This window comes from Perca flavescens, chromosome 24 (assembly GCF_004354835.1).
Source record: "Perca flavescens isolate YP-PL-M2 chromosome 24, PFLA_1.0, whole genome shotgun sequence".
In the NCBI taxonomy this organism is placed as follows: domain Eukaryota; kingdom Metazoa; phylum Chordata; class Actinopteri; order Perciformes; family Percidae; genus Perca; species Perca flavescens.
The window spans coordinates 5036913-5064240 of record NC_041354.1 but is presented as its reverse complement, the minus strand read 5'-3'; the positions used below and the strand labels follow the sequence as shown (position 1 = coordinate 5064240).

The 27328-nt window shown below is 40.7% G+C and overlaps 1 protein-coding gene across 1 annotated transcript in view; it reads left to right on the top strand.

Moving 5' to 3' along the window:
• The first annotated feature begins 1163 nt into the window (after positions 1-1163).
• The window catches only part of LOC114550754 (xin actin-binding repeat-containing protein 2-like), a 47500-nt gene continuing 21335 nt past the window's right edge, over positions 1164-27328 (top strand). The window contains 2 exon segments of the mRNA XM_028571553.1: positions 1164-1716; positions 22110-22218. Coding sequence (XP_028427354.1) covers positions 1504-1716; positions 22110-22218 — 322 coding nt within the window. The 5' untranslated portion in view covers positions 1164-1503.

The following is a 27328-nucleotide window of genomic DNA, read 5'->3' as shown; positions in this document are numbered from 1 at the left end:
TTACAGTCTTTGGCAATGTGTGTATTGCGACAGTGGATATTGCAATAAAAATAACAAAAACCATATATTGTACAGCCCCTACTTTAAACATGGATGACAGCTGAAATGTAAGTCACAGAGGAAGCCAAGTTAATGTGTTAATGTCCCTTTTCTTTCCAGGACACAGGAAAACACTCCCTGGGAAGCGTTGGTGTGGCTAGTGAAAAATGAACAATATATCCCCCATCATGGATGCAGGGCAGGCCAGCAGGGTTAGTTGTTGTGGGCCTTCCTTGATTTGTTCAGGAATAATGAGCTTTCCTACCCGCCCCAGATCTGGTGTTAAAGGGAGGATGGGTGAGGCAAAAAGCTGTTAATCTGTTTCCTGAAAGCCTGCAGATGTTCACTTATAAGCAGCTGGGCAGAATTGAAATCTGATTTTATTAATGCCAGCCATTAACTTTGTTGTTTGTTGATGCTGGATTTGCTTCCTCAGTCTGTTTGGGTCCCACAGTCCTTAATGTCTAATATGTGTAAAAAAAATAATATTTGCTGGTAACGATAAATGTCAGTGCACACTTAAAGTTACGCATACTAAGTTTCAGGAATCCACACTTTCCCCAGTCTTCCTGCTGATGCCTCAAGTCATATTGCTTGTATCCACTTTTGTCTTCTTAAAAGCATTTTTTTGGTTAGGCATCTTGTAAAAAACTTAGCTATGGGTTCTTTACCATGTTGGTAGTGCATCCCACCACACAGCAACTTCTAGGCATTTCTCTGTTGTTTGCTAGCAGACTTGACGGTAGATTTAATTTCAAGCACTTTATATCCTGTTGGGTGGTTTTAATTTATAATAGTGTGTCATATTGTATTAGTGAACATATATTTTGTAAGATAAATTTTAATCGTGTAAATGTTCATTATTGTGGTAGAGTAAAAAGTACAATATTGTTCTAAGTTGTAGTGGATAAGAAGTATTAAATATAGCATAACATTGAAAGGTCAAGTAAAATACAAGTATGTTTTAGTTAAGTTTTAGAGGTGTTAAAGAGGACCCAAAGCATTAGGGTTAACCTTTACAGAAATGTCTCCCTCCTCTTTCCTCTTATTTTCTCTGGCAGCCACACTTTCTTTCTCCTTCCCTTTGTCGTCACTCGTCGTCCTGTTCTTACATATCTCAATTTGCTTTTCTGAGCCCACATGTGGGTTTACATAGGCTTCTGTGTATGCAAGAGTAATTACAGGGCAGGGAAGAGAGGGAAAAAACTTCCCCTGTGAACTTTTCTTTTCTCCTCCTCTTTCCTCCAGCCACTCGGGGGGTGCCTGCACAACCCAGCGAGCCTCCCAGACAGAGAGGAACCCCAGCAACTCCTGCATCTCCACCTCTATTCCTCACCCTCTCATAACTCCCTCTTTCGCTCCTCACTTCCTCACCCCTCCTGATTCACCTCCACACAATAGACTTCCTCTGCAAGCACCAGCCTGAAGGGGAAAAGGGGGGTGAGATACAGTTTCTCTGCAACAATGGAAATTCAATCAGGAAATGGTGAGGAGGTGGCGAGCGCAGTGTCAGCGACCTCGGGCTTCGTTTCCCATAGTCCTTCTGGGCTTCAGGTAGAGGCATCAGACGATCCTGTGCTCAAAGAGGACCTGCAGGCTGCTAAGAGGATTGAGAGGTTTGACATCCCACTCGATAACCTGAAGAGGATGTTTGAGAAGCCAGCTGTGGCAAACACAGTAAGTAACTACCACTGTATTTTCATTCGTTTTTATTTTTTGATTTGAACTGTACATTTTTATGCAATGAAATTCCACTTTTCTCCTGATAAATTGAGCGTTAGGTACTGTAACTGCCATGCCCACGTCAGATAAATGGATGGGTTTGATGCAGCAAATAGAAACACTTTTGCAACCTTTTAAAGTAACTTGGAAATGTAAAGTCAGCAGTGGTGACATCTAGTTTCTGGGTGGTGAAACTGTACACTTGATTGCACTGGTGTAAGCTGTAGTTTCCCTCTTTGTGCATTGACTCTGTTGAGGGTGATATTGTTTGACCCTACATGTTGACTTATTTTTACATTCATTTGGGAAGACAAAACAAGATCTTGCTTATCTCTCCATGTGCTTGATTATGATTCACTTGCTGGCAATTTGGGGTTTTCCGTCATTTCGTTGATGGAAAAAAAATGCTTACAGTACACGTCTCTGTTGCCAGAGAGGAGGGTGGCCTTCTCTCTCCCTGCTTTGTTTTTCCATCTCAGCTGGCTTCTCTGAGAGGAAAATCTAAGTGTAAGTGAAGCGGGCCATTATCAGAAAACCTCCCATTTACCAAATGTCTGACAGTGAGACTAAAAGGCCCAGATGACCTACTTTTTGCTCCTAATGTTGTGACATTGAATCTAACCTCTCAAAATGTTCCAAGGACAGTGAGCTCTAAAGCTTGTGTGTGGAAACCTCTCTTTTTTTTTAGTATCCAAACTCTTAAAACAAAATCCGCACGAGCCAATGCATTATGGGGAATGTGGTTCTCAGTGTGTGCCAGTGCCGACTGATGGTACAGATACACACTGGCTGCATCTGTGCAGTGCCACTGGGTTTGCTGATATTCGACACCCTGTTATTTAAAACCTATTTTGGGGGGGCTTTATGGTTAAGCAGGATTTTAAAAATAACCCTGTAATTGGTATATTGGCTGCTGCTGGAAGCAGCGCAATGTTTCTCCGTCAGGCCAGAGACAGAGTAGAGAGAACCGCGGATATGTTGATCAAATCACATCTGGCTCCTTAGAAGCATTTTACAGATGACTGTGGTTAATGAGCCACATCACTAAAGCAAAGGGTCAAAGATAACATCTGTGAAGGCTAATGTATGCTTATTTATGTGTGTTTGGACTACTGTGGTATAAGCCATAACAATCTCAAAAGATAAGAGCTCCACTTTGGTTTTGTTATGGCTGTTTTACATCCCAGTATCTCATTGACCATTAGTTATGTTTAAAACTTTAAAAGTCTTCGTCTCATCATTAGAAGAATTTTTCTCAGCCTTTTGACAGTGTATCACTGAGCCATGTGTGTGCTTCAGCGTTATCAGTCTTTCTTTGTTGACAGTGTTTGACCCATTAAAGCGGGTATAGTAAATACTCTCATATTAACAATGGATCAAATGACTTTGTAATGTGAAAGCGCTCACTCGTAGTGGCAAACCTACAGATATTAAATAACAGACTGCGCTCTACAGTTTGTTTAAGCATCTTTCAGCTCATTTTTGATTGTTTTTTTGACACCTTTACCAATTTAGTTCACTCATACTGCTATCATCAGCGTTATTTCCAGCCGCAACAGGCAGCTGTAAAAACACACAGTACCCTACCTGCTCAGCACCCAACAGCAGACAGACACAGTTAGCGACTAGCTGGTGAACATAGTCGAGCATTTAGCAGCAAAAGAGTCAGATTCTTTTTTTCTTCTTCCTCAGATTAAAAACAGAGCTAAAGGGAGAGTGAATATTGGACTCATATTCATCAGGCGGACACAAAATGAATGTTGTTGCTGCGTATCTGCTGGATGTGTAACTTAAAAGGTGATAATATATCAGGGTTGTGTTTACAGCTTGTTTTTGCTGCCCCCAAACGGCCAAATAGTCAATTATTGCAGCTTTAGATGATCATTTTACAGACATTTTACATGATATATAAATATATATCATTGCTAGGCAACGACTGATTTTTTTCCTGGGAGGATGGATTTTATCTGTATAGTGGTGTTTGTTTCTGTTTAATCTTGCTTTATAAAAGCTTATGTTTAACATATATTTAGTCTAGAGTCTACTTTACATATCCAGTATGTAGGAGAGTTAGTCTCCTCATCCCAGCATTAATTCTGATAATATCATCCTTTTGGGAAAGTGAGGCTTTGTTGAATAATTCCCTTTGAATTTTTCCTGTTGACATTGAAAAGCTTATTGACTTTACAATCACTTCCTTCAGATCCACATCTTGTATTTGTTTTCTTCTATTTAACCCAGGGGAGAGAAGATCATTTATTTATATTCTTTTCTTAAGTAACAACCTGTCAGGCTGTGTGATATGACGAAAAAGCCAGCAGCCGAACTGTGCTAAAGCAATATTTACATCATTTGCACAACGCTTTACGTTGTGGTCCTTGCATGTTATGTTCATTTTGCTATAAAGTTCTTACAGAAATCAGAAAATACTCAGTACTTCACTCTGTAGTATACAAAAATAGGCTTTACCATGTGGTTATTATTTTTTAATTGAATTGCCAGAAAACGGAAAATATGAAATGACCTTTATCGTATATTTTTACCATATGTGGTAGGCTGGTCAAAAATGTCTGCATGTCACATGCTGGCATCGGACCACATGCTGTATCTTGGCATTGTATCTTGAGTGCTTATTCCTATCTTTTCTTGGAAAAGAATGGAGTTAATGGAGTGTGGGCAGTGTTCCCAGATTCCCAGTTAAGAGGAGAGGACTACAGCTCTGCAGCCGGCTGCTTATAAAACATGACCTTGTCTCCAACTCATCTGTGAGGCTGAGTTTAATATTTGATGATGCTTTGTATTTTTTCTTTCTGTGGCCCCATTTCATTTATTTAAACGGTGCAATGTCATTGGACGGACAGCCGTAACACTGATGTGGTCGCTCAGCTGGGGCCAAAATCCTCAGCGGGAGAGGAAGGTCCGTGTTTCCAACAACCGCGGATGTGTCATGATGCAACGGTTTATACTGAGTGCAAAAGCTTGTTTTTCCACTTGTGTAGCAGGCCAATCCTCCAGGGACACTGGCTTGTGCTTACAACATCTGTCTGACCTTCTGGTCATGACTGTGCACACAGGGAACAATACACACATACTGATGAACACGCATGAGACAGAGGAGGTGACACTATGCTACAGTATCATTACCCATCATGTGGGGGGTGTGGGGGGCTAGAATACTCAGAAGCACACATACATGCTCACACGGTTCAGTGTCAGTAATTAACGTGCATGCACAAAAATAGGCCGGAATGGTGAACTTGATAAAGCTTTTCATTATTCTGTATTAGCATTAACAAAATGTTCAGGCATAAATTATTAGTTACATAACTTAAATGACCTGACATGGCATTCATTCATGTTGTGATGGCCGGTGTTGGCCAGTGGGTGGCAGTGTAGCATCTGTGAGATTTAGAGAGTGTCGAAAACAGCCACTATAAACCAAAGGTCTGTGAGAAGGATGATCAATGTTGTGGTCTTAATCAGGAGTTTATCACGGTGAGCCGATTACTAATCGCTTGGTGTTAATTGGGTTCATTTCTAACGCCTGAAGGTGTCTTAAACTGTCTTTTCTCTTGTGTCTGAGGCAGTCAGATTATCAGGATTTGCGTAAAATCTAATTCTGATGTGTTTGGTAAATTTAACACAACATCAAATCATTTAAAAGGATTTCATACTATGGGATAAAGCGCGTCACACATGGCTAACAGGATAACATGGTTAAGTAGGGAGAGGGGAACTTTTTTTAGGCGGAGCACATCTCGTGTGCACTTTGACTCCGAATGAGGTGTCGACATAAATTCAGACGGTGGCACTAGAGGTTTGGAATGTTGCCTTGGTTTATTTTCATAACTTGTATCATCACTGCCCATAACTCATACTTGTTTTTTTGGATGTGTCACTTAATAGACTGAAAATCTACAGTACTTGTCATTTTCTTCTTTTAAGTGCATTTTCTCTATAGAGCTTTCATACCATTCTCTCAACAAAATGCCAAAGTTAAAAAGGCAGTATTCAATTTCAAAGACACCAAAGAAAGTAGTTCCTCTCTATCATTTTTTTTTCAGTCACCTTTCTCCAGCTTTTAAGCAAATAGTGACTTACTTTTGCCATGTTGGAAAATCTCACTTTAAAGTCTCAAATGACATGCTGAAAGAAGAGAATGACAGCTTTTTGGCTAAGAAAAAACTATGTATGTATGTATATATATATATATATATATATATATATATATATATATATATATATATATATATATATATATATATATATATATATATAAAAAAAAATCAATCAATATGCACCACTGTTCCTAAATGCACTTCATTAAACGTTAAATAAACCAAAAGCCACAATGTGTCTGCAAAGAAATTGATCCAGACTTGATGAGGACACGGGCGTCCTCATCAAGTTCATTGAGCTCGTAAAAATTCCATTAACTTTTACCAGGCATCTCTTTCGTCTCACTTTCACAGATTCAAATCTTTTAATGGAGCTGGCAGAGGAGCCGCGCAGGTGACGCATTGCTGCTCTGTTGTGTGATGATGACTTGTTGCTCGCCGCCTTGGCTCCGAGAATAGTTGCACTGTGACAATGTCTGCCAAAACACATCTCAGAAACTCGCTGCTTCATTTGACCCATTGAGATGACTCATTTGCCTACCTGGCATTTGCTTTGTTTATGGAGTTGTCTTATTAAAACATGCGTAAAAGTCTCCTCTGTGTAACTGGTTAAGACAGCGCTTTTTATTAACCAGAGGTATCGTGGTAGCATGTGCATATTCATTTAAACGTATGTTAATCCATTCCCCATAGCTCGGTAATGAATGCATATCTGCGGGCCTTTTTCCATACAGATTGTTGTGTGACTCTTTTCTCTAATGCGGTTTGACACCCCCCATCCCCTACAAGAGCATATGTGTTCAACATTTAGCCAAAGACCTCAAGGCTTGCTATTTCAATCATTTATTATGGTACTATGTATCAAAGCTCAATCATTAAAACCTTCAGACTGGAGCAGAGAAAAACAGCATAAAGACACGGATGAAGAAAAACAAGTACTTTCTTTTAAGTTGTCAGTGTTCATCCAGGGCTTTTCTTTTGTAAATATTTTAGAAAGTGCTTCATTGAGAAGCTGTGTGCCTTTGTTGACCTTGATCTAATAATTTAGCAGATTACATAGTAATATTTCTGCTGTCAGTTTCTCTGCATTGTTGGCAGAAATAGGCCCTGGTTGTCTCATAACACCGTATATACAGTATAATCTGTTGGAGACGATGGAAATCACGGTGCCTTGTTAGCATTAAGAGATGGAAGCGGCCAGTGGTGGAATGTAACTAAGTACATTTACTTCAGTACTGTACTTAAGTACAAATGTTGAGGTACTTGTACTTTACTTGAGTCTTTTCTTTTCATGCCACTTTCTACTTCTTCTCCGCTCCATCTTAAAGAGAAATATTGTATTTTTTACTCCACTACATTCATCTGACAGCTTTAGTGTACACATGTAGTTTATACAATCTGATGTTTTATTATAAATTAAACTACCCAACAATATAACTTATTGTTTAGCTGATTAACTGATTTAGTTGATTGACAGAACAGTTTTGGATCATTTCCAGTTTCTAGAATGTGAGGATTTTTCTGCATTGAGTACTTTTACTTTTAATACTTTAAGTAGATTTTCGTGATGATACCTACATACTTTTACTTAAGTAACATTTTCAATGCAGGACGTTTACTTGCAAACAAGTATTTTTACAGAGTGGTATTAGCACTTTTACTTAAAGGGGAACTATGCAGTTTTTTGTAACTTAATTGACCTTAAAGGTGCAATATGTAATATTGTGTGTAATACTGGCAGCTAGCGGTTAAAATAGTTACTGTACTACCAATTCAAAATACTGGAGAGTCGTCTCCCCCGCCCCCTCCTGCCCAGACTCGAAGTTCACGGGGGTGGCCAGGCTGAGACTGCAGCATTCACAACAATGTTGCTAGACGCTTTTCTCACATAGCCAGACGTTACTCCACAGCACAGCGGAGTAGCTAACGTTAGATGCTGGCTATATTGACAGTCAAAAAAGCCCGTGCTCCCGCGGAGCTCTGTAACCAACTGACAGACACACTTTTTCGGCTTAAAATTATAGTATGAACCGTTAAAAACACAACAACCTCCCTGTCCTCTCCACACAGTGCCAGTCAGGCACACTTCCTCGGCTTAGAATTACAATACGAAACGCTAAAAATACCACTACCTTTGCCCGACGGAACACACTTCATTGGCTTAGAATTACGGCAACAATCGCTAAACACACTGCAAACTCACAGTCCTCTCTTTCCGATTTACAGCCCCCCTCTCGTGGTTTAAAATAACTCACCGTTGTCGGCTCCATCCGCTGAAGAGGCTACACGCTGTAAACAGCCATGGGCTGCATGCCTGGTCCTCCCGGTAACGTTAACAGTTAGCAGGGTTAGCATGGCGGCGTTAGCCAGGACCAGTCGGGATCACTTTACTGGCTATGTCTCAATTGTTTTTGCGAGTAACCAACTCTGTTACTCTAGCTATATAATTCAATGTGAGTACACAAATGTTGAAATGACAAAAAATGCCCATCCCTAGTAGCTGTGATAAATTAGCGCGAAGCTTACCTGTTCAGGAGAAAATAAACCAACTCTGCGTCCTTTTGGGCTCTATGCTGTCTCCATCTTTCAAATACATCTCCAATATTTACCAGGGGGTTGTTACGTCTCTGGTCACGCAACTGTTAGAAACATGCTGTTTTCTTTTTTTTATTTCATGTAGAATCTATCTCCGTTGATCCTGTTCGTTTGTTTGCTGCTTTCATGGCTGTACTACCGTTACAGCTGTAGCGTGCTGGGTTTACGTTTTTACAGGTATATCTGGCAACCCGGCCTGCCTGTCAAACTGGGCCATTGATAACAACACACAGATCAAAACATAAACATAAATTCCGTCACAGAATGTAAATTTCAAAAAGAAAAAATACTGAAATTAGCATTGTTGTCAGAAAAGATAGTATTTCAGTTTAACATGTTTCCTTAATATCTGATGAGGCATTGGTGTCATTTTTGGATTTATTACAGTACAAATATTACATATTGGACCTTTAACTGAACAGCTTCGGAGTCATTGGAATGGTTATATGACTTTTTTCGAGTTGAATGGTGGTCCTTCTCCATCTTTTAAACATTTTGTGGGGTTTAAAACATCAGGCAGGAAGTACACAATTTGAATTTAGGTTTGGTTTGTCATTCCTCTCAATTTGTTGATGAGTCCACCTTTGATGCAGTAGTTTCTACAGGTTTAATGAAAAAAGGCCATGCTTGTCTTCATGTGTACTGTGGCACAGCATGCCTTGAATTAAATGCTGACGTCAGCATGCTAACACGCTAATGCCTAGCAGGAATAATGTTTACCGTGTTCTTCATGTGAGATCAGTGCTAACTGAACTGCATAAACCAACATATTGGACACATTTATGGTCATCAAAATTATTATGAGTGTTCCTGTGAGGAACATGAATGTTTGGTAACGCTTTAATTTTAATTTAATTAACTTATAATTTCTTAGGACATTTTTGAAAACCCAGTTTAATTAGTTGTGTCGAGTTCATGAGTAGCAATTAATTTCGAAAGGAATTTCATTTTAAAACAACAACTTAATTCTTCTTGCCTGTAGACAAATTTCACATTTTTACATCTTTGGCTGACTTGCTGTCCACTGACTATAAGGGAGGTTATCCTGGCAAATAATTGGAATCAATTGTAAGTAAAAATTGTGTATAAATATATTGGTAATAAAATATAATATAAAATGTCCTAGCTATTAAAAAAAAATAATTATAAGGAAATTACACACCTGTAAACTAAAGCCCACATTTCACATTTCATGGCAATCCATCCAACAGTTGTGGAGACATTTCACTTCAAGCCTTAAACTTTAAACCTCCACCTTGTGGTGGTACTAAAAGAAAAGCCAGGGGATTATCAACGCATTCATCCTCTAGGAATCTGAATGCACAACATGTCATGGCCATCCATCCAATAGCTGCTGAGACATTTCAGTCTGGTACAAAGTCACAGCAGTAGAACCGGTATGCTCAGGTGACGTGACGTTCGTCCACTTGCATGAGCTTGTGTTACACATTTGCACAATTATAGACTTAAATCCCCAGAATATCAACTAGGCATGCAGTGTGTCAGCCGATGTCAGTGTCCATGATTCAGTGTATATTTGGAGAGGCTGAAAACAGAGCCGGATCCCAAACCACTTTAGAGTGGTCATGTATAAATAGTAGTGCCTAGACGATATTGGCATCGGTCACTGAACATTAAGAGAGCACGTAGCCTGATGAAAGAGACTGAAATCTGATTTACATTCAGTGAGCATAGGGCCGTATTGTGAAAGAGCAGACCGGGAGAGTGGATGGGAGGAGAAGGCAGAGAGCACGGAAGATGAAGATGGATAGGGAGCGATGGAGATTCAAAGACAAACAGCCGTTACGAGAGGGAATCAAAATGAAAAGCGAGCTCATATTTTAAGAAGTAAAGCAGGTCAGAGTCTGATTAACAAATTATATTCATGTTTCAATAATTACAGGCTTCATCAGGAACCACTTCAAGGCTGCACAAACTGACCCTTTGCTCAATTTGCTCTTTTCCCCGCAACTTTCTGTCCCTGGAGCCAAGCACATAGTCTGTTAGATTTCAGCCCCCGTTAAGAACACTGATACACAGGAGAGAAAGGCCCGGAATACAGAATGAGGAGCTCTAAACGCAGACTATGACCACTGTTATATACACAACATAAGCAGGATCCTATATTCAGTGACCATATAATATTCTTTTTTTATATTTAATATGTTCAGAAAACTTTTATACAAGTCCATGTTCATAGGCCTATAACAATTATTAAATCATTGTCTAATCGCAGTTATTTTTACATAATCACAGTTTATTTGTTTAACCGCAATTATTTGCTTACATAAACTAAGTTCCGGAAAACTATATAATACTGTACTATTGCCAATTTTATGTTCATTTAAGAAGAAAGAAATCCAATGTTTTATGATAATAAAGAGGCGTGTATTTGTGATATTACATTATCTGGGTCACATAGCAGTGATATAACCAAAAGACGTAGCCTTGAATTCATTCAAAACTTTCATTTGTTTGGAAAAGTAATAAATAAATAAATATTTTCAAATTTGACTGAAAGACACAATTATATTATTTAGTGAATGCTGTGTATGTCACCATAATTATACGGATGTTCTTATACAAGTTGACTTGCAGTATGTCATCATAATGAACAAAATGCTACAATATGTCAATGTAAATTGCCCTCCACATCAGTAACCATACATATGTAACAAACATTTATATATCTTTGATGGATGTGAAACACAGAAATGTCTACTAATATACGTTTGTTGCATAAATCTACATATAAGGGAGGAACACACTTTCAGCCTGCATTAATGGCTAGTTTTCCTGTTCATTTCATTTCAGCAGTCAATACACACAGGGAGTTTCTGCAGCCAAACTCCAAAATCATTGGGCATCTGTTAAGCTTTAATTTATCTGCTCACTAGATCTGGGTCATTTTTGTCATTTGCAAATGGGCCCAGTTGGGCAAGCTAATTTGCTCTCCTCTCCTATAACAGCTTCCATCCCCGGAGTGTCGCCGAGCAAAACACTTAACCCTGTAGAAAAGCGTGAAGCACTCAAACCCTTGCTACAAACTGTTGGGAGTTTGGCACCAAATGGATGTTACAGAAAAACACAAATATTTGTAGTATGTTGCACCATGGTGATTGTACTAAGATTGAATGTTCATGTATGTGTTTATTAAGCTGGAAAATATGGAAATACATATGTTGCCACTATACTTGACTACCCTCTGGTGTTCCTGTAGCAAAGCTGCCCCATGAGGAGTGCTTACGCTAAAAATAGCAGCAGGTTTAGTCATAATAGCCTCCAACTGGTCCAGTGAGGCTGCTCAGAGGCCAGCCAAAGACAGCTGTGTTTGTATTGGGCGGATCCTTGGTGTAAATGTGTGGTGATCAAACCGCTGAGTATGTGAAGGTGACGTATATATATATATATATATATATATATATATATATATAGTTAACTTAAGTATACAAGTTTGACTGTGTGAGCTTTTAATTTGAAATCTGTGTTGAAATTTCACTGCAAATTCAATTCATGCATATTTAATCCCAGCAGTTAGTGGATATACTCACGGGAACCTAGACATTTTCCTGGATTGAGAGACAGAGATATCAAAGCCATGGTATATTGTTGCACCATCCACTTTTATTTAAGTCTTTATTTAGTCGTTTGAATAATCTGTGTAAACATGTTGTCCCGTTAGCAACTGAGCGAAGCATACGAGCTGACAAATTTGCTTGTTAGCACGTGGAGTAAACACAACAGTCGAGAGAAAAATGGAGAAAAGAGAGAGCTAGTTAGTGAGTGATAGCACTAGCCCAGCTGGCTAGTGAGTTAGCTGGTGAGTTACAGTATTTCACCAACTACAGTAGCCCTGCGCATAAAGTTGCTGCGTCACCAAGCTTCCGCTGTACCACTTTCTGGTATGACTATGCCTAAATACAGCACCTGAGACAAAATATTAACTTAAACAATATTTTATAAAGATGTTATCTCTCAGAATAAAAAATAGCAGACACAGGGGAGGAGGGTTTTGACAGAACAGAGCCACAAATACAGCTGAGGGAAAACTCTGACTAAATGTTGCATCATGTACACAAAGAAACAGCAAACAGCATTTTTCACAAGACATGGGATGAAAACATTTTTATGTTTCAAAAAACTACCAGAGTGGAAAATGCAGCACAAGCTGTGACCAGCAATAGTAGGAAAATATACATAGTGTTGCAGCACTGTTTGTCTGTTACAATAAATGTGAATCACATATTCCTGTGGGCTTTGTTCTAACTAAGAAGGACATACATACAGTATGTCCTCTGGTGAGCGCCTGTCTCTCTTCTCTGTTGCTACTGTCCGCCTCCTAGCTTTTCACTGCGACTCTGTCTGGCCTTTAGTTAATCCGCTCTGTCCCAGCTGGCCTAGGTAGAGAATCTCAAATCACTTTTACAAACCAGACTCTCCCTCCGACAGGTGACTGTCTCTACCTCTCTATAACTCTCTTTCTGTTGTTCATCAGATTTGTTTTTCCTGTCTGACTTTGCCATGCCCTATACCATGTCCTCTCTGTCTGTCCATGTACTGTACTTTGACACTATATTCTGTCTTCTTTTCTGGCCTGTGGCTAATCTCTTTCTTTTTCTCCCTTTCTGTTTCTGGACCGTGTCTCTTTTTGGCGCCCTTGTTTACCCCCGAGTGCTTAAAATATTGATGTGCCTCTGTTTAGTCGTAATGAGGACAGTCGATAGAGGATTGAAAAAACCCCAAAAAATTGTTTTCATACTTCTACTAGATTGCAAAAGGGAATGCTTATGGCACCCGGCGCAAACAAAAACACTGGCGAAGAGAAAGCAGCTGCCAGAGTCGACAGAGAGAGAGGGAGGGAGGGAGTGGAAAGAAGGATGGCATGACAGCCGGGAAGACCTTCAAAAGAACAATGCACACAATTGCACAACACCAACAAAGAAGGGGTGATAGAAGAAGGCAACCGATTAGCCTCAAGGTCCAAATTCAGGCATTATGAGACTATGTATGGTTGTGCTGCTTTTTGTGCATGTTTTTATCTCGTATGACAAATGGCATAGCACAGAAAAATAATCACAATTTGTGGCTGTTTTTCTTTTACTGTTTCAGTATTTCAGGCTGCTTATTTTCTACACATTCTCACTGATGAAAAAGCGGGTTCTCCACACTTCTTCCAACAATGTGCAGCTGATTCAAGTGCTTCTGATCATGGACAGCAACTTCAGAGACAAAGAAAGGCCTTGAGCACACTGACTGATTTGCATCCTTTAATGGTGGAAACAGCCTAACAATTCGACACTACTGGGTCTTCAGTCAAAATGGACGACCTAGAAGGCAACTAAGATATAATTCTTTAAAGGCCTTGTTTTGAAAACCCGACCGCAAGAACATTTTAGAACATATACAACGTGTGTGCTGCTGCAGATTTGCTGCTGTATTTTATGCTAGCAGCATGGCTCTAGGGATGGTGATGTTGGTCTGTTGGTGGGTCGGCCAGCCACTTTGATCCAGGCTCAAATATTTGCACAGACACTCATTGTCTCCAGAGGATACGGCCTACTGACTTTGGTGATTTTCTAGCGCCACCAGCAGGTCAATGTTGAGTTCCAGTGAAATATCTCAACATCTACTTGAAATGATTGGTATAGCATTTGGTACAATCTCCCCAATAGGATGTATCCTAATGATATTGTTGATTTGTTGACTTTTCAACTGCCACCATCAGGTCAAAACTTTAATTTGTGAAATACTTTTACTGGCAAATACCTCAAGGCTTAATCAGCCTGAGCTGTACTTTGCGTTTATTGCTAATTAGTAGCGGTGGGAATCACCAGGTGCCCCACGATATGATATTATCATTTATTTATCCTTTATCTATCACCGTTTTTCCAGCTTTAAATTATGTCCCCAGAGGAAAACTTTGTATCTTTGTCTCCCCTTGCTGACCTCGCCAGGAATAAAAACTCACCTGCACCATCTAGTAGACTGAAAAACCAATTTATTGTATTTTTCTAGTACCAAAAAGTTAAATTCTCGTGCAATTTATATAACAAGAGAAAGAAAATATTGCGATACTATGCTGAATCAATTTTTCCCCTGTCCTTACTAATTAGACACACTACACTTTATCTGCTACAACATTTTACCTGCTAAACATCAGCATGTTAGGAGCACTGGTAAAGGCCGCAGTCCTTTTTTCCCCTCTGATGTTTATGTAATTCCTGGTTTGTCTGCACAGTATAGTGGGAGGTACAAAGCTTTGGTTTAATTTGCTGCCACTCAATCCTGTAGCTACAACACGCAAAGCAACTTCCACAATGATAGGTGATCCATCACCATAAACATGGAGAGTAAAGGGACACTTTTAAATTAAATTATTATTTCATTATGCCCAAATTGAATGTCGCGCTATCAATCACCTGGCATTCAGCAGAATAAATGAAGTCACAGAGGATCCCTGTTGCGTTAAAGAATAGATTTTTATTTCCATCTTTTGTAGTGGCAGCTGATTTTAACCTCAGCTTCACACTGCAGCATGTCAATTAAAACATCAATGTGAGTAAATGTTTAAAAACTAATCACATTGGCAAACACATCAAAATAACATGGGTAAATATGAACTACATTTTAATGAAAGCAAATGGGCTGTACTGCAGATAAAACCTATTAGATCCTTCCGTGCATTTAAATCTCTTTTCTCTCAGTAGCTGTCTTTTTCAAGGTGACAATTACCTCACATAATTAACAAAGCCTCTCACTCTGGCACTCATTCATTCACTCACTCACTCATCTATTTATTCACACAGTGTGAATGTTTTAGCCCCACAGATTGAGGCATTGCAGTGTCTATACAGCCAGCTGCAACCACAACAGCTGAGTGTTGAAGCCAAAGCAGAAGTGCCTTAAGATGCATTTCTTCTATAAGCTGCCAAAAACCTTAGTTTGTATTGAATTGATGCAGTCTATGGTTTTTTTCAAAAGACTTTTATTGAAACAGATATAGCTAGTAAGCAACAACAACATTTGTGTACATGAATGTATATTTTGCTAAAATATTCAGCTATATAAAAAATTGTTTGGCTTCTTGCTCGTAACTTTTGATTTACGAATATAACATTTTGAAACTAGACATCAAGAATACATACTCAGTTTTGTTACGAATTTGTAGTCTCCATCATCATTTTTTCAGACTTGTTTAAGCTTCTCCAGAGCCACAGAAGACATTATACAACTGTTTTAAACTGAGTAGGAATCAGCATGACTAGTAAACCAACCTGGGGCATTGGCAACGATGCATGGTGGGTGGTCAGGGGATGAAGAAGGGAACTAGGATGGGTTGTTGAGAGTTATGGCTTTAGGGAAAAAAAACTGCGCTGAGCTTTCTGAAGAGGCAGTGAACCGGAACGCTCACGGGCACCTGTTCCTGGCCTGTTTGTATGTTGTTTTCCAGTCTGAGTTTGGTGTGGGCAGAGGATGCTGTGTACCACAAAGTGATGAGGAAGTGAGGACACTCTCAATGGTGGCTCTGTAGAACTGGGTGCAAACTTTCTGGGGTATCCTCTGGTGAGCCCACTTGATGACATGAGAAGACAAGCAGGTCAAAAGTTGCAAAGAAAACTCCCGCATACTGTCTAACTTGCAAAAAACATATAAAGTTTAATAGTAGGCAACGTTTCGGTAGTAGACGTTTTTCAGGCAAAAGTTGTTACATCCTGAGAAGCCATCTTTTGTAGGAGGTGACTGTTTTTGTGCACCAATCAATAACATAACATTCATTTACATATCCATTGCTATAGATAGAGCTTAAACTTAATTAAATACAACACTCTCTACAGTAACCATAATAAGTGGATGGATGTTGATTTATGTATAATGAATGCACAAAGAATTAAATAAAGAATTCATAGACAGACATATTTCCAAAACCTGCTGGTACTTAATCCATTAATAGATAAAATAGAGGAAGAATATCACAATAAAGACACCAGAAACTTAACAGATTCTACCACCTTTACAGCTGCTAGAGATGTAAAATCGGTGGAGTGCGCCTTTATCCTAATTGCGTTTAATTTGCAGACAAGATTCCGCACTGTTCACATATATAGAATAGGGTAGCTTTTACTCCCTTATTCTGTTACTGCAGTTTAGTATATTCAAAACGTACGGCTTTGTAGAACAAGGCAGAACCTAGACCTTATGGGCTCCGGATATGGGAAGCACCATGGAGCAGTTGTTAAGTTCCCATAGTCCTGTTGATTTTCTTTGGGTTATCAAGCTTTACCAACTCTAAGACAGCCAGACTAAAGTGGACTTGCTTTGTGATACAGACCAGTAACAAACTCAAACAACACATTCTGTGCAGCTCTTCCTACAAAGTAACAGTTTGAATGGACTGCTCACTGCTTTGAAGAAGGTCAGGCGTGTTAAGAGGAATAAATCCAAAGCAACTGGTTGCCTCGGTCAGCTCAGTGATTTGGTTACCGTTGTAGGGTCTTGTGAGTCATGTTTGAGAGCAGCCACTTGTATGTTATGCCAGCAAACCCATAAGGCGTCTTTCACAGCCAGAAGCACTCAGTCTAATAGCTGACAGAGGGAGTGTGCATGTGGCTGAACTGTATATGTGAATACAGTGTCTGTGTCCACATGCTTGGATTCACTCGTGTATGCACCATTTGCCAACAAAGAACCCTTTGATTTAAAATGAAGTACCCAAACAGTGAGTCATGTGTGAGTGACTTCTTTTCTTGGCAGGCCCCTTCAGTCACTCGCCATACAGTACACCAGCTAGCGCTACCCCAGAGGCACTGACATAGGCATAAAATGAACTGAGTACATGGATTTTGCTAATCGGTGAAGCCTCTGAATAGATGTGTGAGGAATTTGTTCAGCATAAGACAATCAGGAAACCAAGCATGCTAAAGATGCACTCAAGCAGCCCGCGGAGCTGTTTCACCACAAAAAAGAAAAGAGAAGGTTGAAAGATATAATACTAAATTGAAATAAAAAAAGACCTGGAGGGGGAAAGGAACAGAGAGCAATCCAAAAATAAGATCTTAAAAGTATTTAAGGAGCACATTGCGTTGAGGTAGGCGCCCTCTCTCCTCCAAAATGTCACACCTGATATCGAACCAGCGAACCTTATCGATTTGAACTGCTACTGTAGCTTCAGCAACTCCAGCAAAAGCACTCGGAGCCGTTTCCGAGCTATTTGAGTCCAAAGTAGTTGAGTGCAGAATAGACGATTGCAGCTCTTTATGTGCTTAATAAACGACTAAATAAAATAAACAGGCACAGTTTGAACATTTGCCAAACAGTATCCTAATCTTGTACGCTAATCAAAACTAAATGCAGTTTCACTTAAACAGTTCATTCTAACTAGTACTTAGAAGGAAACAAGTGGGACACAGTAGGCTCACTGGTGGATTCAGTCGTCTTTAATCGTCTTTAACAACTTGACTTTATGCTTTTTTCTGCCTGTTAGATATAATGCTACAGCCTGCAGCTGGTTAGCTTAGCTTAGCTTGAAGACTGGAAACAGGGGAAACAGCTGCCCTGACTGCCTAAAGTCAACAAATGTCAACAAAATAATCTAAAGCTCATTGATTAAGACATTATATTTATTTAGTTTAAAGGTCCCGTGGCACGAAAATTTCACTTTATGAGATTTTTTTAACATTAATATGCGTTCCCCCAGCCTGCCTTAAACCGAGCCCTGGGTATCCTGCTCTGCCTTTGAGAAAATGAAAGCTCAGATGGGCCGATCTTCCCTTTATGATGTCATGAGGGGAAAGGTTACCTCCCCTTTCTCTGCTTTGCCCGCCACCCAAAGCTGCCCAGAGAATTTGGCCCGCCCATGAGGAAATAGAGCTACAACCGTGGCTGCAAGCTGGTCACGGCCTCATCCCAACCCTCCACCTTGCCCCCCCCCCCCCCCCCCCCCCCCTCAATAGCATTTAAAAGCTACAGACACAGAAATGCCACGTCCTAAGGAAAGCTCATTGTGGGACTGGCTCTAGTGGCCGTAATTCTGCACCAAGGCTGAATTTCGGCTGGCTGGCTATCTCACAGTGATCGCTGATTTTGTATTCCGTAGGATATATTGTCCGACCATATCTAAAAGCAAATGTATTAATCGTTTTCGGAAGGCAGAGTTAGACACTGTTCGATGATCCAACTAGAGCTTTGTTTAAAGCTCGGTTCCTGACTTTTTGATTTATTAAGACTGACGTTTTTAAAGAGAGGGATGACACAGGAGGGGAGAGGGGGAGGACAGATGCAGAACATTTGAGTAGAAAGAGGCGGACAGCTCTCCTCAGAGACCCTCCATGCACCATGGCATGTCATTACAGTCCTACCAGAAGGAGCACTGCTTACTAGAGGGCAAAAATGTCAACAGCTGATGTAGGACAATCAGCGTAAAATTGGGTGATCCCTGCATGTGTGATGGCGGGTTCACAGTTTCCTCGATCCATCACCAAAGTATCTCCGGTGATGTCTCCCTCTAATAGGCACCAATGTGAAGGTGGAGGGTGTCATGGTGTCACATCCCTAGGCTAGTAATGTACTACTTCCTGTTACCATGGTTTCACCATCACAGGTCCAACTGGCCTCTTTGTAGGCGCATGTCACACATGAAATGGTCCCAGATGGCGAGCATTGATTTCATTAGCTGAGCTTCTTCCAGTGATCCAATGATTTATTTATTTATTTTTTATTCACAGGGATTATCTTTCGCGATCTTTCTTACCGGTTCGTTTAGACACTGTCCCTTATTAACTCTGTCAGTCTGTAGGAGATGTGCAGAGACAGCCCCTCTACCACCACCACCACTACCCCCCTTCCTCTTCCTTCTTCCTCTGTGGCAGCCTGCGCCAGGGAGAACATATGGCAGGGAGTCAAAGCTAGATAGCACTTGGTGACGGTTGCATGAGACATTGGGCTGACACTGCTCCTGTTCGTCTGGTTATTTCATGAAATGGAAAACTGCAGTCCTCACTTCTGATTGGTGGAATCATATCAGAACATACCTGATGAATTAAAAAAAATTAGAGACAGTACCAATCAGCAATGTGATGTCTTTAGAATCGAATAATGGATCAGTTTCTGCTTTTATCAATTTTCACAAAAAGCTCCCAGGTAACAGTTTCAGCAAATTTCTCTATAATGATAAATTGACAATGAATACACTTTCCTGTTGTAATGTATGATAGGTGTGCTGTTAGGACTGTGTCCCCTGACGCTCTTTCTGTGCCCCTGACCGGCTTTTTAAAGAGGTTCAGTGGTTGTTGTCAGCAGAATTACTGCACATTAGGGCAGCACAATATTGGAAAAAAACTGACATTGCGATATTTCTTTCTCCACATTATCAATCTCTCCTGGAAGACTGTGTGTTTTTCATTGGCTTTTGAACATTGACTTTGTGTGGCCTCTTCTGAAAACACACACACAAAAAAACACATTCTTTACACCAGTAACATGAATAGCTTCGAAAAAAAATTCCAACTTAATCATTTTTCTACTTGTTTTGACTTATTTGTCAAACTTCACAAATTTTCCTGGCTTCAGTTCTAATTTCAGTCTTGCTTCAGTGACAAGTGCAGCACTGAGATGCTAGATGGATACTAATAAATATCTAATTTGGTATCTTTTGAGCTCAATAGTGCATTTAATGCAGTCCTATCTCTTTATTGAGAGGTAATACTATCAGGTTGGGCCCTAGAGCACACTTTTTGACACAAAGAAGGGGTTGAACTACTTGGAGAGTTCTGGTCATACTGAGTAAATATTTTTGTGGCATGCCCCAGAGTTCTGTCCTGAGACACTGAATCCCCTTTTTTATTGCTTAGTTATGATGTGCAGTACTTACTGTCGTGTAATTGCACTCTTTTTCAATGAGACTGAATGTCCTTCCATCTGATGTAATGCAAAAAAAGAAAAATGTATACCAATGTACAGAGAAAATCTTTCAAAATGTGTTCCCACCCACACACCACACGTACTTGGTGCATAATTTACTACTGACATTGGCTTTAAGTGAGGTGTAAACAAGCCCATCAGACAACCAAAGAGAGATAAATGTTTCAATCCCTTTAATGGCTTTCGTTCAGTGACCTTCACTTTTGTAACCAGCTGTAATGAACTGAAGCCACCACAAAGTCACGCCACACACACACACACACACACATTCTTCACACATTGGCCTGTAAAAACATCCTTACTGCTTGTGCACTTAATCATCCCCTGAGCAAAGTAACACCCCGTCGTAGACAAAATACTCTGTTTAATATCAGCAGTCAAACACAGAGCACTGGGGAGCTGTGGTTAGCAGCCGGTTTGGAACGTGTGCTTCTGCAACTCACAGCTCTCTGAATTGAGCTTCATTCGATGTGAGTGCTACTTCAGCGAGAGAGAGAGAGAGAGAGAGAGAGAGAGAGAGAGAGAGAGAGAGAGACAGACGGACATAAACAGTGACAGAAAGGGAGAGATAATGCTTACATGCCTGTTTTGCCACTGTGTGTGTGTGTGTGTGTGTGTGTGTGTGTGTGTGTGTGTGTGTGTGTGTGTGTGTGTGTGTGTGTGTGTGTGTGTGTGTAATAGAAAAGTATGCAAATGACCATGTCTTCCGGGGATTTGTAAATGGGATTTTTGAGGACAATGTTTTGTCTTTTGGTGCATTTCTGAAATTACGGTTGACACCTTCCTTAGAGCGAAGGAGACAAACTAGACAAGTTTGTGTTTGTGTGTGTGTGTGTGTGTGTGTGTGTGTGTGTGTGTGTGTGTGTGTGTGTGTGTGTGTGTGTGTGTGTGTGTGCCACCACGTTGTTATGACGTGTGCAGAGATGTTTTCGTGTTTGTTGTCACTCCGAGTTGACGCCCGGCAAGTCAAAAAACGCTACTTGGAAAACATTTGATTTGCAAATGAAAAACATACCCACACATTTGCAAAGACACACACACACACACATTTACACAAATAGACACAGGTTGTTCCCCGCAGGCATGATTTGCAACTGAAAAGGTGTGTTGCACCAGCTGACAAAATGATTCCAGGGGAATAACAAGCCTGTACGCACCAAGGACATGCCATTTACCAAATTTGCACCTCTTATCAATAGAAGCCTGTGAAACGACCTTTAGTTACTGCAAGATTGGCTCTATTAAAATTCAACCAAGTGCTGTTTGCACTAACTTTCCAGTCAATGCCTACTGTTCACATTGTGTCCAAGGTCGTTTCTCTTTACACTCACAGATGTGTGTGTGTGTGTGTGTGTGTGTGTGTGTGTGTGTGTGTGTGTGTGTGTGTGTGTGTGTGTGTGTGTGTGTGTGTGTGTGTGTGTGCAGCTCAGACGACAGCAACAAAGTTTCACTGGAATCCAGGGCTTAAATGTCACCAGATGCTTGACTGTATTATTTTTCTTAGTAGTGAGGTATGTGTGGTAACATGTCTATGTTCTGTTTTTCTGTGTGTGTGAGAGGGTGTGTGTACATATGTGTGTATATGTCAGGGTGTGTACGGGTGATTTGGGCACAGCAATCTGGTTCTGATAACCCGTAGCGTCACCTCTCCATCTCACTGTTTAGGAAGCGCAGGTGTTTTCTCTGATAGCTCTCTCTCTCTGTATTTCTCTCAACCAGGAAGTGTCCTTCCACACCTCCTCATCTAAAAGAGTGACGTCCGGTAATTTCACACAGGCTGACCCATCAACAGATCAGACCATGGCCTCACCTACGGACACCACTCTTTGTGAGTAATTTCTTGTTGTTGAATTGCAATTTTAGAAAACAGAGTAAAAAAGTTTCAGAAGGCTTTGGTGCAACATCAGATGTGATATAAAATATAGGAGTCCTAGCTCTCTGATTGCATCATGGTTACACTAGTCCGTCAAACAAACAACAGAGACTGCAGCATGGTTAATGCAATGTGGTGTCCCATTTGTTCTATGAGATAAGCATTTGGCAGAAAGTAGTCTTTTTGAAAACTAGATTGTTCATTGCCAGATAAGGCTGCCTCCCTGGCAGGTTTTTAATGGGAAGCTGGGGGCTCGCTAGATACTGTGCTTCCATTACAGTGATAGCAACACCGTGGTGGCTACCTCCAGTTTGTTTTCCACTGATGCTGATAGCGGTGTACACACATATGAAGTTTACAGTGCGAGGTACAGTCCTTTTTCTTTTTTTTTTATAGCTGTGTGAGAAGCACAAACTAAAGAGACAGGTTCTAACACATTGGCCTCTCAGGTATCACAGCAGTGGTCTGTGTTACTTTGGTGGCTTAAACAATTATTCATGTAATGGTACTTGTAGAGCAGAACATATTGAATTCCCCCTACATACCAATCCCGTAACAGTGAAATTCAACCGGCACATCTGAAAAAATAAAAGAATCTGAATGAACACAAAATTTGAGCAAATGGAAATTGAAAAGAGAAGAACAACGAGAGAGAGGTGGTGATGATTGTGGAGAGCGAGAATCTAAAGTGTTGACAGGCCATCAAGTGGTGTAGAGGTGTTAAACACACACGTACACGCACTGTTGAGCTTAACCGTGCATGCTTACACTCAATATATTCTCACACCAGACAGAGAGCCTCTCCATCTGAGATCAGAAATGCTTTCGTGTCGCCCTGCGAGTCACTAAATCTCCGTGCCGCGTCTAAAATCGGAGCTTCTTGACAATTCCGTTGTCCTGACTGAGCGATCGCTTTTGTCTTGGCTGACAAATTGTCAGTGACAACAGCACGTAATCTGCCGGGTCAAATGACAGGAGGGCTACAGGAGCTGTTTCCTGCAAAGCCGCAATGTTAAAATAACTGAGCTTTAAACAGATGCAAAGCTCACCTCTAAATCTCCATGCTGCTGCTCTTTCTAAACAGGCATCCTTGTTTACTTGTTTCCTCTCATATTACACCAGAATACCCCCCCCCTCCTCCCCCCGACACCCTCATGACACTGTGGCTGGCTTTGTGGCACTCACAGTAGCATGGAGTTTAATAGGATTTATATTATTATCTATATTAGTCTGTGGCAGATTTAACTTGTCAGACGGTGTGCACAGTGTGCAAATGCTGCCAATTGGAGCTGGAATTGCCAAAAGGTGGTTTTTATTTTAATTAATCTCCTCCCAGTTTTGCCTGCCAAATGATGATGTCTTTATAATATTATCCTCAGGATAAACAAAGATGTTCTTCCTGTTTCCAGATTTGATCCCCTTAGTGGTTTTATAGGACACAAATTAGCCCTGAAGATGTGATTGATGTTTGGAAATTAAAAATTAAGAGTGGTTTCCAATTTATTGGAAATTTACTCTAACAACTTAAACACACTAATCACATTCAGCACTCAATTTTCTGAAAGTTATTTTAGTTTGAAACTCACTTGAATTAGACTCACTCTGGATGTCAGTTTGGTGGTATTCTCAGGCCCCTTCATTAGGTATTCTACAGGAGTATGTTTATTTTCCACTTTAGGAACAGGAAATCCATGTGCAATTTCAGCGGGATTATCAGCAGAGTGCAGCTTCTCCACAAGCCTGATAACCACGCTCTTCTAGTCGATGTGCTGGGGTGGGCTCCCGGAGAACACCTTGTGTTTCATATAGGAGGACGGTAAACAGCCACGAACACAGCAAAATATTTGGAAAGAACAGACATAAATGATTCCTGCAGGGTTATAAACGCTAGAATCTCTGTCACATTGACAAGAAGGATGTAGGTTGAAAACGAGTGAACATAATGCCACAGGTTTAAAAGAGGACCTTTGCCATTGCTTTAGGGCAACATTTGGCCAAGAAAGAAGAAAAAAGAGAAGGGATTAAAAGAAAGAAACAGAAAGAAAGGATAACAATATGATGTCCTTTCTTCCACTTATCTTAAATCTCATTACCTGTGTGTTAACCGTTAAAGGTTTCTTGCTCATTCTTTCGAGCCTCTAGGCACTAAATTGTCTCACTTTGCGTTTGCCTGACCGTCCATCCGAGGAGCTGTCTTTTGAAAAGGGTTCAAAGACATTTTAATGGCAGATATACAGCGTACAAGATGTTTTTTTAGAGCGAGCAACAGTTTCACCTAGAAAGGTCACTAAAGTCCTCTTGGCAGAATGTTTTAAATCATTCACCACATTGAAAAAAAAGTTGAGCAGCTTTTTCCAGGCAATATTTAACTCAGGGCCATCATGGGCATGTTTCTAAGATCTATACAAGAGCAGGTTTTCATTGAATTGGAAATGTGTTTCTCTGGAGCGACAATAATGCGTGAGAGGAGTTATTTTTCTTTCTTTTTTTTTACCTTTATTCATTCAAGGACATTTCATTGAGACATCTCTGTTTTGTGTACTGATTAAATGAATGAGATGTGATTTATTTTGTGAGCTGTGGAGATGCTGTTATATGTGTGTTTTCAACAGTGGACAAAGCCAGACTTTGCTTCTAGTCTTAATGCTAAGCTAGGCTAATCACTTCCTTACTCTACCTCTATATTTAGCGTACAGACAGAGTGGTATCATCTCATCTGACTCTCTGAAAGAAAGCGAATAAGCATATTTTCTAAAAATGTGGAACAATTCTTTGATCTGAGCTTTATATCTTTCACTGTTTTGTTGCCAACAATCATGAAATCATGAAATACCTTGGTATTTAGCATGCTAACAAGCAGTGATTTCAAATGCCAAATGTCTCCCTGCGTAAATGAAGGATGTACCAAGAGTCTGTTTTCCAGCTCAGCACGTGGGACGTCTGTGTCTATAAGACTACTGTGACATAAGGTTAAGGGTATGTTGGGTACCTCGATACTTGATACTAAAAAAAGCCAACCCACATCCACCTTCCCTCTCCCCCAAGTCACTCCTGTTTTTTTTTTGTTTTTTTTACGAAGGGGACTTCTAAAATAAAATCAGCTGTCACTGGACGCCTGGGCCTCATTGAGCTGTGGAGCACACTGCTGGAGCTGGTCTCCAAGCCTTACTGTCTGTCTCTGCCCAGGATTTGCTTTCTGTTTTAGGTTGAGGCTGGGCGACTAAGTACATTTTCATTTTCTGGAGATCCAAGGCCCTTTTCTATTCCGTTGGATTCTATTGTTGTTTAACGTCAAAAGCAACTTACACAGTTAAATAAGGTAAGCAATGTATTACTATCAGTATTTCACTCTTGTGTCGACATAAGCCTCACTGTCAGCACAGCTTACTTAAAGGAATTTTTTCACCAAAGCACAAGTGGAGGGAGACAAATTGAAAATGTTAGATGACATTTTGGCTAATATTGAATCGGTTTGATGCGCCCATGCTGCGCAGACATGAGGCATCTTTGGTGTAAAGTGGGAAATGCGATGAAGTGAAGTGGCTGTTTTGTGTTGGAACATCAGGTGCTGGAGCCACATAGAGAATGAGACGTGATATTGCAGTACGTTTCCAGGATTCCACTAGGATTTGTGCTTAGTCATAAAACATGCATGGGCCCTTCCTGTTTCCTTCCACCAGACATAACCAGCAGCAATCTGATCCGGAATATTCTGAAAGCGTAGCAAATTGGAGACAAAGTGCTTAGCCCAGCATAAGGAAGCACCCGGGGGCAATCCAGCCTCCATGTAAAGAAGTTATTTTGATAGATTTGACAGCTCAATTATTGTGCCTGTTTTGTTTTTGTCTGTGAGGAAGAAATTGCTCTCCACGGCTGACATTCTCAATTAGTGTAGCTCGATCTGGCTCTCCTGTCAAACCTCACGAGCCAAAAGCTTGGTTCAGTAAGTACTGGACAGAAAATTGGGTTGCTTAAGGCTTCTGTTGCGACGAAAGGGCAGCGAATGGTGGTGACACCTCTGTGATTAGGGGACGGCCTCTGCCTGACAAAAATCTATGGGCCTTGATTTAGCTTTGAGCTACGGAGCCCTGCTGCCTTCTCCTGCAACCTTAAACTCTGAAATTACTCTCTTGTTCTTTTTCACTCTCTCTTGGACACATTCTCCTCTGTTGTCTCTCCCTAACACCCCGTGTCACCCTTCACCTCCTCACTTCTGGCTAGGCGGCGGTGCAGCACCTGAGCTCTGATCGCTTTAGCGCAGGCATTGGCGAGGAGACAGTGACAGGGAGGTCAATATCCCCTGGCTCGGCTTAATATAGCCACTGAGGCGTTCGTCCTGGTAGCGCCATGGCCTCCCCCATTGACTTTTCCCTGTCTCTCTTACTTCCATTACCCCCCGCCTATGCAATCACCTGCTCTGCCTCTGTGGCATCGAAGAAAAAAGAAAATAATAATAGTGAGTCTGGAGTTAAATATGCCGCTAAACAGTTCAATATGCTCCCCATCAAAAGCACAAATGACTAAATGAAAAGGATTTTCTGATATCAATACCAGTCTGTAAACAGAGACTTGGCCTTCATTATTGTGGGGGCATCTTAAGCAATGAGACAGTTTTTGAAAGCTATTGTTTAATGCTAATTAAACATCAGTTGGTGCCAATTAGTGGCAGCATGGAGGAATGGTGACTTTCAAATCTTACAAAAGCATTGTATCTCATAGAAGTTCTAACATTTACATTTTGACTTAGTTTTTCGTCCTTGTAGTTCTCTCTCACACACACACACTTCCACTTCCATAAATCTCCCTGTCACAGGGGAAAATGACGCTGCAGGCAGAGCCGGGTTATTAAAAGGCTCAGTTTATTTTTTTCTTCTCCAGTCAGCCCATTCCCCCACCCCCCCGACCTCCTCAGAGCCCTGGTTACCTCACCTCCATGCTTTGGGAGCTTTGCATATGGCATTCCCTTCTTAGAAGCCAGAGATAGCCAGAGCGCTGTTGTCACCGCGCTCATCAAAAAAGCCTCGTGTCTCTGCCTCTCTGACAGCTCCAGACCATGACGTGGACA